Here is a 13,581-nt window from a genome sequence, read left to right as displayed (position 1 = left end):
ACAGCTGCTTTGGGTCACAGAGTTACCGTGTACTTTCCTCACATCAGCTCGGAGGCTCATTCTTTAAAGATACATGGAAACACTACACCACGACTATTTTCCACCAGCTGACAGTCGATGTGTTAAACCTCGAATGGAACTTTAGACTTAAGCATCAAATTCCCCTCAAAAAAGATCACATTGTATCCTGAAACATTTAACTGAAATTTTAATTGCTCACTTTTACCTCACGTTACCTCAGTGGCAAAAAATGTATTACTGTAACCAAACTGTCAGCTATCCAGTGTCACTGTAAGCTGATTCCAAAAAGGAGAGGATTGCCTCAGTTAACAGCTAATTCCCACGCTACGGAGAAGCATCAAAGACCTAAAATGTAAGTGCCACTCAAGAGGTCTGCAAGCCCTCGACTTCAAAGGCACGCAGTGACTCGTGAGAAGATACAGCTGCTTTGTTCTGAAACCCTCAAAAGTAAATATTAATGTCAGCCAGAGGAAAAATAAATATTAAAGACAGCAAAGAGGATGAAAGGATCAATAGTAGCTTTCGAAGATTCTTCTGATTTTATTGGTGCCACAGCTCTCTGAATGATAATTTGATTTGGCTTCTAACCTTCGATAATTCTACTTCCCCTAAGCTCACTGAACCGGAACGATTCTCGACCTCAATAAAAGTATCGTAAACCCTGCAGTCACGTCACCTCTCCAGGCTGAGCGACATCAACAAAAACAACAACAGCAACAAAAAGCTGTACCCAATCCATGACCTCACAGAGTCAGTGCAGGCCAGCAGGCCAACTTCAACATTTGGCTGTCAGTTGGGGAACACAGCAAACACAGAGATCAGGATTTGATCACTTCTCAGGCTCTCATCAACATTCTGTCTCTTTTGGAAAAATTTACTCACAAATCACAAATGTTTGAACTTTTATTTTCTCATTTTAACCCGAGTGTAAGGTTGTGTTTATGAAGAACAAACACAATGACATTTTGCAGCAAGGTAACCAAAACTACTCCAAACCCTGCTGTCCCAGTTTGAGAACAAGACACAGGAAATGGATGCTGTCTGTATCTAATGATGATTTAACCTCCTAGGACCTGGCGTCCACATATGTGGACATCACATTTTGGGTTATTTAGACCAAAATACTCAGTTTTGCTCTACAAGGGCCTGATATCCACTTACGAGGACATTATACTGCTACCGTTCTATCAAAATTTTCAACGAATATCCTCATATGTGGCTCTGATTTTTCATAAAAACAAAAATAAGGTAAAAAAAAAAAATCTGGTAATTCTTTGTTTTTACATTCATTGGGCCCCAATCAGCCCAAATATCAAAGAGAAATTAAAAATGCAGAACATTAAATAGTTCGGATCTTAGGCGGTTAAGGCTGGTTAGAGAGTAAAATCTCCACCAATCAAACCCCTGGGGAGAGGTACAGTAATGCCCTCTTTTATCATCTTACAGCAAAGCACACACATGCAAGCACCCTTTATTTCTGTATTTAAACACACACACACCCCACCCAAATTCACCCCAGTCATTCCCCTACTCTCTCTCTCTGTGTTACTAGCAAAGTTCATCCTCTCATACAGAGGACGATGTCCGGTTGAGCTGCAGCTCAGCTTTGGCAACTTTAAAGGATTAGTCCTTCCTTCTCTGTCCGGACGTGCCTTTGCAGCTCCCTCCTCTTATTCTCCACCCACCATCACCTCTGAACATAATGCAGTAGGTTGAAATAAAAACACCGTTGCCCTGGTGAGCGTCAGTCTGTGTCTCTCTATGCCTGACTGAGACAGAGGCTGTGTGCGTGACTCACACTGCAGTAATACTGCAAAGACTAAAGGGGGGGAAGTATTTGGAGGTGGGGAGTGATGGAGGTACAGGGAGAGAATAGATGAATGTGCTAGACATAGACACCCAAAAAATTAGTAGCTATAAATTTTGCATGTAATTGTATTTTTTTTCCTTTTGCTCTTCTGGGTGTTTTTAACTCTTACTTAAAAATAATAATAATAAAGAAGTAAACAAACAAACACAAAAAACCCAAACACTTTTTTAGGCTGAAGGCTGCAAGTGAGAAATACATAGTGCTAAAATGCTCTAACTTTCTGAGTCTTTGACAATCAAAGAAACATGTTTGTATAGATAAAAGAAAAAAGAGGATGAAGAGAGCTTCATACATGGCTTCATCTGCATTTCATGAAATACTAAGAGGCAGAAAGAAATGGCTGGAATGACAAAGTGAGCTTAAACCTATTCCATCAAGTCTCCTGCTGGCTCAAATTTCACATCTCCTACAATGCAGTTCAATTCAATTCAATTAGTTTTATTTATAAAACTGAATCACAACAACACCAAGACATTTTATATTGTAAGCTGAAGACCGTACAATAATAGAGAGAAAACCCAAACAACCAAATCACTTGGTGACAGTGAGAATGAAAAACTGCCCTTTAACAGGAAGAAACCTCGGGCAGAACCAGGCTCAGAGAGGAGCAGCCATCTGCTGTTACTGGTTGGGCCTGATGTGGGGAAGACAGGACATAAGACATGATATGGAAGAGAGCCAAAGATTAACAATAACTAACAATTAAACACAGAGATGTGTATAACTTTATAGAGAGTGAAAAACAGGAGGGGAAGAAGAACCACAGCCTATTGTGGCATAACTAACAGATGATTCAGGGCCACCTGATCCAGCCCTAAATATATGCTTGTTGTAAGCATAATCCTAAAAGAATCAAAGGTGTCTGACTCCAGAATCCAAACTGGGAGGGCCTTCCTCCCATTCTAATTTTAAATACCCTAGGAACAACAAGTAAGCCAGCACTCTGACAGCAAGTGACTTTGGGCACTATGAGAGATTATGGGAGAAATATGCTCTCTGATACAAGTCCATCAGTACGCTTGCTGCAGTTTCCAGTATTTATCTTTCTCATATCCATATAATAAGTGAAACTTTAACCATAGAAAAACTCTTTTTAAGAAGTTAAATGCAAACATAATGACTGATAAATGTGGACTTCAATTCATCCAAAGGTGTAAAACGGCAGCATCCAATGACTGTGACTTTCTGCGGTGGTTGGACAATGTCATAAGCAGCCATAAGCAAACACAAACACACAACAATCCGCCAAAGCCGCCCAGAGGTGACAAATGATGTTACCAAAAAGCCAGCTCTCCAGCTCGGGGGCCAAACACGCAGACTGTGATGACACTCACATTGACAGAGCAAGTTAAAGCTATTCCGCTTTAAAAAGGGATTTTCTTATACAATAAGCATGACAAAAATCCGATGATGAAATGATGATGTGATGGCACTTTTTCCTTCAACTTCACCAATTAAAGTGTGTGTCATCCTGTGTGTTTGTGGGGGGCTAGCTGAGGCATGCAGTGCTGTGTCTGCATACTGACTGGTCAGATCAGGATCAAACACTGTGGAAGTTTTCCCCAGCCCTGGGACTGGGACAGAAAATGCACACACACACTAAAACACATTGGACAGGGTTACAATTTTTACCCTTAGGTGAACTTTCTCACTCTCTAAACATCTCTAGGAAAAAGCACCACTGACAGTGTTAGTGCATGGAGTTTTTGCCTGATTTAACTCGGGCAGAAAGGCAGTTTGAAAAACCTGGAAGGCCAGAGGAGCAAGGGTCAAGAAAGGTTATTGGGTGGGATGATAGAGAGAGTCTGGAGAGGGAGGAATGGAGTAACTAAAAAGAAAGAAAAGAACAAACTGCTGATAAATGTCAGCTGAAGTTTATTAATTTTTTTATGGTTATTAAGGATGAGTTAACTTTCAGGGGTCAGCGGTACCCTCCGCATCATTAAAAAACTCACAGCAGGGTGACTTCATAGTAAAAAAAGTAAAAATAATGAATGATCTGGAGTCTAGAAACAGGCGCACAGCATGAAGGATAAGGATAAAGGTGAATACACAGATGACATCATGCATCTCCTCCTCCTCTCCCCCCTCCTCTGTTATCATTCTGCTTTGTCAGGTTGACAGAAAGTGGCTGCCATACCAACTTTGCCCCTTGCTGCTGCACCATAATACTAAATGTAGCTTGACTGTTAGCACACAATGAAGTCATAACAACAGTAAATCCACACACGCACAGATGTTTCATCTGAAAAATATATCAGGATTTTATTGCTATTGTTATATGAGTTTCCACAATAATAAAGTCATAAATGACAAAGATGTGATTCCGGAAGTCGGGAGCATTTGCTGCACCCCCTGCTATTACTGGAGCCCAACTTATTCCTCCTTCTCAAATAACCTGTGTGACAAAGAAAGCAAGGCAAAAGGGACAAATATAAGATTTAGGGCAGACTGGAATGTAGGCCATTTCTTTTTGTGCATACTTGATTCGTACAGCTGCTTCATAGGAAAACCCCCGGTTGCTTTAAATCTGATAACACTGTGGCGGTTAACTGAATTAGCCCGAAATGCTAGTAATGCTTGATAAAACAATAGATAAGCAACATCATTACCACAAACTCTTACATCCATATTAACACTATTATATATAATGGACAGACAGTCCTTATGCAGACCCACATAATTTGTGTATCATTTAAAATACAAACATAAAGGTGACAAAATTAATATTACCTATTGACATATTATATCATAACGTAATATGGCATGCCATCGACTATATGACACCAGTATAAATAAAACTTCAGATATTTGTTTATCTCTGGCTCTCTTGTCCTGTCACCCTCCCCTCACCACCCCTCCCTGAGCCTGCTTCTGTTGGAGGTTTCTTCCTGTTAAAAGGGAGTTTTTCCTTCCCACTGTCGCCAAAGTGCTTGCTCATAGGCGGTTGTCTGATTATTGGGGTTTTCTCTCTACTACTCATTACTTGAAGTGACTGTTCTTGTGATTTGGAGCTATACACATAAAATTGAATTGAATTAATGAAATAATTTACATTTCCATATATATATTTAATAGTATTGATGACTAAACAGCACACAAGGTGATGCATATCAGTGGCAAAATGCAGTCAATAAAGCCTATTCTGTCTCACATTATTTGTTAAATAGTACATCACATATGTTATTTACTCTCAGTACTAAGTAGTCCTGTTGTAGGTATACTGTATCTGTGAACATATGCACTGGTATAGACCTGCTTAAGAGATTTATGAGGTATTTGAATTTAAAGAAGGACTTTATGAGATTTCAGTTAATTCATTTCCACCCATGAGAGGCATTATTCAGTGAATCACTAAATTATTTACTGCAAATGCAGTGTCAAACTACAGAATCCAGCATGGATTACTTAAATACAATAAACAGACACACACACAGGCCACACCAGCCTGTCTCATTGCATTCTAAATTACTGCTGATAGTAGAGTCGGTTATATAACTGGTTTGGACTGTGGGCTGGACCCTGAACTTGGGTCACCCCTGATTACCTCATTAGACTGCAGAGGGCTGATGTTCTGGTTAAGACAAAGATGAAGTGATTGAAGCATGCAGAGTTGTCAGAGCAGATAAACTCATTATGGTGTTGAAGAAGTAACCTGGTCTTATCTCTTCCTCTCTCTGTGTGATTTAATTAAGACAGATTGAGCGTAATCTAAAGCTCAGACATCTGTGAGTCAGATTTTCTTTGATGGCATCAGGATTTTAACAGCTTAACTTCTGTCCAGGAAGCTGTTCACAGACATAAAGTGACATAGAGGTCTGGGACAAATATCTGTCAGTCAAAAGGCGAATGTGGCGATAATTCTATTAAGCAGAGCCAAGAGTTTTACTTTGCTTCTGTTTACTGTCCGACAAACATTTGTGTTTTTATGCCTAGTTTGTGAAGGGCTAAAGATGAGAAATTGAAGGGGAAAAAAAATCACCTACCCGAGGACTCCCAGCAGGCTCGGTGCCCTGCGTTTCCTTCTTCCTTTGCTCCTGCGCCACAATCTCTTTCAGGTATTCATTTACCTGAAAGAGAAGAGCACAAACAAGTTTAAAATGACCCGAGCCACAAAAGCATCAAGAAGCAAATGATAAGGAGCAGTGTATGACTCAAATTGCTCTCTTAGAAAGTGTAATAGCCAAATTAGTTTTGTTATTTTAAGTTAGTCTCCATAGTTTATTTTCAAATTGGTAACCTTAATACTGAAATTTTAGTTTCCACATTATTGTCCTGCCAGTAATTAAAGTAACATATATAAAATATTCAAAAACAGTGACACCATGGTCATCTTTTTATTTCTTATTAAGAGCTGATTCAAAGGAAAAAAGCAGTCCTGGTCCATTTTTGTGACTTTGTTCTGATTTCTACCAATGACTGTAGAAAACAGTCATTTCTACAGTCATTGATTTCTACAGTAAACCACAACACCAGTCTGTGGATTATACACATTTTACATTAAATTTACTTTATTAACAATGCATTTAAGTGGAGCTGAATTGATTTTATTTAAATCTAGCATCTAGCATGAGTTAAAAATGAGAAATCAGTAAAACACAAGTGGAACCCAACAGAGAGCCGTATGTCAGATCAGTGGGACACCAAGACCACACCTCCTGTTTGCTGTTGTAAGTGTGTGCATGTGCGTGTGTAGCTGAAAGCTGACAGCAGCTCCTTGTCTCTATTAGAGGAATGCAAACAGACTGTTGTAGATTCTGTAGTACTGTATGGAGGAGCAGCCATATGTGTCTGCAGATGATGACCACAACCACTTACACGCTTAGAAAGTCTGATTTGCTGTGATAGTATAAGTAACACTTTTGTAGGGCATGTTTCAAAGGTCATATATAGCCTGATGTAACATGGTTTAAGCCTATATATTAAATGTGAGTTTGCGGATCTAAGAATGTTTTGTGCCTGAACCAACACACAGACTGAACACTGACTTATCTCCTGCAGATGTGACTGTAAAAAAATGTGTTTATTGTGACACAATAGAGCTAAATTTAGTGAATTTTCTATAGGTATCAGGATAATAAACAATAACAGGATAATAACAAATAACAAACACATTTTGCTTTTCCAACATCAGCTCTACAAATTCTGTTTATTTCTTCATTTCTATTTGTCTTTTTTGAGTTAATACATTATATGTAGTACACAGTATGACAATGTCTAAGGCAGGAGAAAAAAAAGGGGGGGGGGGGAGGATAGAGTACAAATAGACATGCATAATGTATCGCTAACTGCCTCACCTGTAAGGAAGAACAAACATACAACACCTGGAACACAAAAATTAGAAAATTCAAAAGTACATAAATCAGAAATCTTCTTGTGGGGTGTGTTTGTCTTTGTCATAAGCTACAACAACCCCTCCCAGGAGCCCGACGCATTCAGAGATGGATCCAGGAGAACTGGGCCAGCCGCAGCCTCCAAGAGTACTGAAGACTCGAGGCCACACATCTCAGCAATATCTGCCTGCCCATCCTAGCAGGAGAAGTGGGAGGCTCTAAATAGAATACCCACGGCCAAGGGGTGGGAGTCTCAAAGGACCAGAGACGACGGGCAGCTCACCCCGCTAGAGGCTGCCCTAGAGGCTGTGAGCTAAGATCAGGGTCCCAGGGCTCCAGGGGCCACACCAGAACATCCAGCCACGTGCCCCAGAACCAACAAGTACCCCAGCGGGGGGTAGCAGCGCCCAGCGAGGAGCGGTGGGGAGGTGAAGTCTTAGGGTTCACCTGCAGACTGAGTCACAACAGTGTGCAGGTATTTTTTTCTCATTTGTAGTGAATCTACCTGTATGCATCATATGGCAGAACCTCAGGGCATGAAGGCAACATGGTGTATCTAGATCAGATTTCATGGTATTTAGGTCAGTGTTTTCGCTGGACTTCACTGTGCAATGTGAATTTCAGAGGTCAAGCTTCATGAAACCGACGTTGGTGAAACGCCCCTGTGTGAGACTTTTGAAAGAGCTCCTTAAAAAGACACTGAACACAATGAAAGGGGACACTTATGAAATGGCAAAATCTCAAAGGGCATTACTTTTGATCAGTCCTTGATGTTACAAAATATTATTTGTTCTTTAGAAAAAAGATTTTTATAGAGGTTCGCCTGTGAGGAGGACAAATTGACCTGTGCTGCACAGCTGAGAGATGACTGATGAGAAACGTTGTTTTGATGTCAGAATGACCTATGCTTCTGCAGGTTTGGATTTCTTGTGACAAAACAAAATGTTTAATCATACGTCGACTCATGGGATGGCTTACAGAAAGCAATACAACAACACCTGTAATCTTAAGACACTAGTCTTGTGGCCCAAACACTTTTTTTGCCAGGTACAAAATACCAGGCACAAACACAGTCATTTCTATCTCTCTATAACATGTCTTAAGAAAACATCGTGTACCATAACTGACCTTGTTGATCCAGGTGGTCACTGCATCCTCAGTGTCATAAGGTGTTTCCACCTCAGGGTAGCAGGATGGATATTGACAAATGCAGGCCATCACCTTCTCCACGCTCACAGCCTCCACTGTGTATGCCATCATCAGAGTGTCAATCATTGCCAGATGGGCGCTCTGAAAGGGAAAACAGTAACAAGATTAAAGGCTGAAAATTAAAATCTCCCAGCTAGCTCACTGTAGTAAAAGAAAAGCAGTCCATCTTGTTTCTTTGCCATAAAATAACAAAACAGTCCTTGTATTATTTGATCATATGCTTTAAGTAGCGAGCAAAGGGAATGAAAAAGCCGTCATTAGTTTCCTCAGTGCTGTACAAATGAAACTTTTTCTGAGGTTAAATTTTCCCATGTGGCTGTTGCCCTGGAAACAAATGTGTCCAAGACCCAGTTTGCTCACAGTGGCTGCTGGGCTGTGATGGGCCTGAAGAAAACTTCTTCCTGACAACACTACTGGCATCCGTTCTCTGTTGATTGGCTCATGGTTATTGCTGAAAGCAGGGTGTGTGCTTTTAATTAGATAAAGCCATGTCTGGTGACAGCTTGTGTTATCAGACTGTTATCTTGTGAAGAAAAAACCCACCATACTCTGTACTGTATCGCTTGGCTGCATTTTGGCATATCTACTTTTTCGCTTATTCGGCTCCGTTTTATAACAAAAACAAATAAGAATTATAAAAGAAACAATGACTATAACAAGGTGTTAAGTAGCAGCCTGTTCTATTTGGAAACATGCAAATATACACAATAATGTAACGTGCAATGTTAATGTTAAGAGTGGGTTTCAAGTAGTTCTCTTATACATCATCTTGAAATCATCTCATCTGCTGACTCTTAGCATTTCCGCTCAGCCACCTCCAGCTCAGCCTCCTGTCTTTTTCTTAGTGGTACTGTCTCCAAGCATCATAGCAGGGCTCACTACCTTCTTGTAAACTTTCCCTTTCACTCTTGTTGCTATCCTTCTGTCACAAATCACCCCTGACACTTGTCTCCATCCACTTCAGCCTGTCTGCACTCTTTTCTTTTCCTCTCAGGGCACCATCCTTTGCTCTCAGCGGTTGACTCCAGGTATTTAAACTCCTCTACCTTCACTACCCCTGCTCCTTACAGCTTCCTTGTTACACTGGCTCCTTCTCATCACAAACAAATAGGGGCTATGTAACCTGATGTAATCCCACTCCCAACTTGAATCCATTTGTCACTGCTACTGCACACCTCACCACTGCCTTACTGTCCTCATACAGTATCATAATTCCTATCTTCCTAATTCCTATCATATGCTTTCTCTAGATCCACAAAGACACAGTGCCACTCCTTCAGATCTGCTCACTATCCTTTTCCATCAACACTCTCAAAGCAACCCTCACATCTACCGCTGCTCACTGATCGGTAGTTCACTTCTTAATCTAGCTTCAACAAATTTTTCCCACAGCTTCATGTTATGGCTCATTGACTTTATCCCTCTGTTGTTACCAAACATCACCTAGTTCTTGAAAACATGTACCAGTACACTTCTTCTTTATCCCTCAGCCATCCTCTCACTTCCCAAGATTTTGTTAAGCAAAAAAATCTGCTGCCCTCACATCTGCATACCTCCACGGGTATGTCATCTGGACCAACTGTGTTTCCACTCTTCATCCTCTTCACAGCTGCTCTCACTTCCTCCTTACTAATCCTCTGGACTTCCCGAGTCACCAACTTTCCCCAATCCATCCTCCTCTCTCTCATTTTCTTCATTCACAAGCTCCTCAAAATACTTCCTCCATCTTCTAAATACACGCTCTATATTCATTAGCAGACTTCCATCTCTTAACCTCCCTCACCTGCTGCACATCCTTTCAAGCCTGAGCTCTCTGCATAGCCAGACTGCACAACAGAAAGTATTTACAATAATTTGAGACTATACTTGAGAACTACAATAGCTAAAGCCTTTGCTTACTACAGTGTTTTGTTTTTATGATGTTAGCAAACATCTGCATCAATGACCAGTCTGTTTTCTTTCATCATGACTAAAAAATATTAATTTGATTGGTTCTTCTATATTTTTATGTCCACTTTTCTAGTTTCTTTTTGAACAACGCACCATTAGTCATGCTCAATAACCATATCAAGCCAAAGCCAGAGCGATATGACCAAAAATATTTATCACGATATACATTTGAAAATTTGCGATAACGATATAACTGACAAAATACTTTACAACTCCACAACTTTGTTAGTGCTGTTTTTTTATGTGCATTAAAGTTATATAAAAATTTAACAGTGCAAATGCAAATTCCTTGCTGACAGTTTAACCAAAAGGCATTTCCAGTGGAAACTGGCCGACATATCCTCAGCATAACCATGTATAATATCCACAAAACTTAAAAAGGGGTTATACACACACAATACGGTAATATTATGTTGAAGCACAGTACGTATCACTCCGCGAGGCTCCTGCCTACGATAGCCGTAATGCTCCGACAATCCATCAAGCGGTGCGGGTTCGTAGCTTAGCAAAGTCGTACTAAAACATTTGACAGATTTTCGAGCGCCATGTACCACATAAAATTGTTTCGAGGTCAGTAAACGTTTTTCAAAAAACACGGTAATAACGACGGCCCGCTAGCATGCTCTACCAAAAATAGTGCTTTGTTGTGTATCTGACGGACGAAAGCTAAACCAGTTCCACACCATTAAAGTTGCAGCATTTTTACAAACCAATTCTGGTTCATCTGTTTCATTCAACGATCCGCTTTTGCCCTTCTCATTCTCTTCTTTTTCCGTCATGTGCGTATGAAAACAAAGGCACTGCGCATGCGCGTTTTACCCATATTCTATCGTGATATTTCATTTTCTTATCGTTGCCCAACATTATACCGGTATTACCGTGAAAGGTATGATATGGCCCAGCCCTAATTTGTATGATGACATTACTTCTCAAGGACAAAGCAAGGGAATCCTATTCTCTCATGTTTGCAAACTGAGCATATTTTATTGTTTCTTTGCATGCACAGAAATGATATGATCTATGATCTTCTATGATTTTCTACTTTGCAAATGACTTTTTTTTTTTCAGTTCCTTCCTTTAAATCACTCTGTTAGTGAGTGATACCACGTGTGTCCTCCACACATAAAAGGAATCAAACTGCTTTCCATGAGCTAACCAAGTTAATCAGGCTGAAACTTTGAATGTCCTTGTGAAGATTCACAATTATGCAGTGGACCAAAGTTAGACAAAAAGAGCCAACGTTACGAAAGGTATTTCTGGAGGCTTTATTGCGAAAGATATTCGTGAGCCATTTATAAGGTGAAAGAGGGCAGAGCAGTAAGAGTCCACGATTACTTATTTACGTGGAGGAAAAAGGCTGACTTGGTCAACAAAGGTTGGTAACTTGTACTAAAAATGACCTGCTAAGACAGCCAGAACCCCCACACAGTCCAAATGTAAGTGACGATAAATATGACACAAATGTATTATTTGTATCTCTGAAAAGAATTTTCTATCTGCCGTCTCATTATTCCAATGCCTAATTTCCACTATCTGGCAACCAGGCGGCAAAGCGAACCCATTTAATAATACACTGCCGAGATGCTTCCAGTTGGCCTTCATTTAGCCTGTCCAAACAGTGTCCCAAAGACATACAAACAACAGAAAGTGTGCGCACACATATCCATAATCTGCCCTTTATTTCCACAACAAAATAAACAACTCCAGGCAACATCAATTTTAAAGGCCAAGGGACCAGCGTAAATCCTCTGAGGGCTCCTTTTCTCTCTCACATCTCCTCCCCCTCTGCCGAGTAATGTGAGAATATCGATTTGGATCGGCTGCGGTCTGACGAGATAAAATGACAACAGTGAGAGTAAGTGTTGTTTACTCGACCGCAGACCTGAAGCCTCTAATTGGACTGAATGAAAACACACTACTGTGTGGGTGAAAGAGGTTAGCGTAGGACTGCGCGTTCATTCGGCTGTTAGTGGAACTTGAATCAAGCATACTTTAGAAAATGACACCTTCTGTCTGCGCTTAAATGTGAAAAAATGCAGTTTTGATTATTTGTGTAAACATTCGTGACATGAGAATTAAAGATGCCGATTTTTGTGTTGTGTTGCCGTGGAGATGGTTGACCCAATACTGAGACTGTAAAGGACGATGCTGAAGTAGGAGAACGGCTTACGTGAGCTCAGATGAGTCAGTAAGCATTCAGTTATTTTCACCTAAATCCCTAAACAACGTGTTTGAAGTATTATTAATAAAAAGCTTAAAATAAAAAGCTTTAGTACTGTGAATTGCATGAAATCAAGTGGGAAACTGTCAAGAGTTAGGAAGCGAAACAAAAGCACACTGTCAGAGCAACATTTCACAGTATTTGTGCTACACTAAACTTCCCCACTTTGAAAGGATTAGATTATTAGCTTCTGTGTTTCCATGTTTCAAAATAAAAAAAAACAAAACAAATGTAACTGTCTTGTTATATTTGAATAAAGCTGAAAATGCCTCTTTAAAGGTCCTAGCTTTCATCGAGCTAAATGCATGCTTGGGGTGTTCCACTTCTTCGGGAGAGTCGCTGCTCCGTGTAACGGTCAAACAAATGGACTGTGAAGAATCAGCTGACCATGTGTGAATGTCAAATGAAATTTAGGAGACGAGAGAAAGCCTTTGGTGACTGGATGGATGCAAAGGAAAGAGTAAGGAAAGAGGAGAAGAGGCAGATAGGTTGCTGCCAGAGGAAAGGGTCAGCCTTCCTCATTAACTGCAGACCTCCCTGTTGTTTAAAGTAAGGCTTGTTTCCTCTGTTTTATCCCGTGATGTCATGTTTCCTAACCTTTTGGTTTGTGGAACACATATGCTTCCCCTCAACGATGCTCTACCTCATATTCATGCATTTGCACATATTAAACCTTGCAGCAGCTCTGGCTAGAAGTAGCTCCACTGGGGTATTCAGAGATCAAATGCCCTGCTGGAGGGTATCTAAATGGCTGAAAGAGGGGGAAATGTCACTTATCCATGCCCTTTGATGGAGACTTTTTAATCATAAGGCTGCTTCTCTGTCCCTTAATTCGACTTATCCCCAAGATATCACTTTTATCTCATGGCGATTACAAAAACTGTACAAATAATTAAATGCTAAATCATTCTGATTTAATGAATAAACAGGTTACAGACACAAACACACATACACACACACTATTTTGCTTTCTCATC

General features: G+C 40.3%; 1 protein-coding gene across 7 annotated transcripts in view; it reads right to left on the bottom strand.

The window, feature by feature from the left end:
- camsap2a (calmodulin regulated spectrin-associated protein family, member 2a) overlaps window positions 1–13,581 on the bottom strand; it is a 41,761-nt gene that overhangs the window by 16,171 nt on the left and 12,009 nt on the right. For all 7 annotated transcript variants that reach the window (XM_040032628.1, XM_040032653.1, XM_040032635.1 and 4 more), the window contains exons 3-4: window positions 8,353–8,514; window positions 5,878–5,961 (exon numbers count right to left, since the gene is read on the bottom strand). In XM_040032628.1, coding sequence (XP_039888562.1) covers window positions 5,878–5,961; window positions 8,353–8,514 — 246 coding nt within the window. The remainder of the gene's footprint in view (window positions 1–5,877; window positions 5,962–8,352; window positions 8,515–13,581) is intronic.

The sequence above is a fragment of the Simochromis diagramma genome, unplaced genomic scaffold, assembly GCF_900408965.1.
Source record: "Simochromis diagramma unplaced genomic scaffold, fSimDia1.1 OVJJ01000334.1, whole genome shotgun sequence".
In the NCBI taxonomy this organism is placed as follows: domain Eukaryota; kingdom Metazoa; phylum Chordata; class Actinopteri; order Cichliformes; family Cichlidae; genus Simochromis; species Simochromis diagramma.
This window is presented reverse-complemented; position numbering and strand designations above follow the sequence as displayed.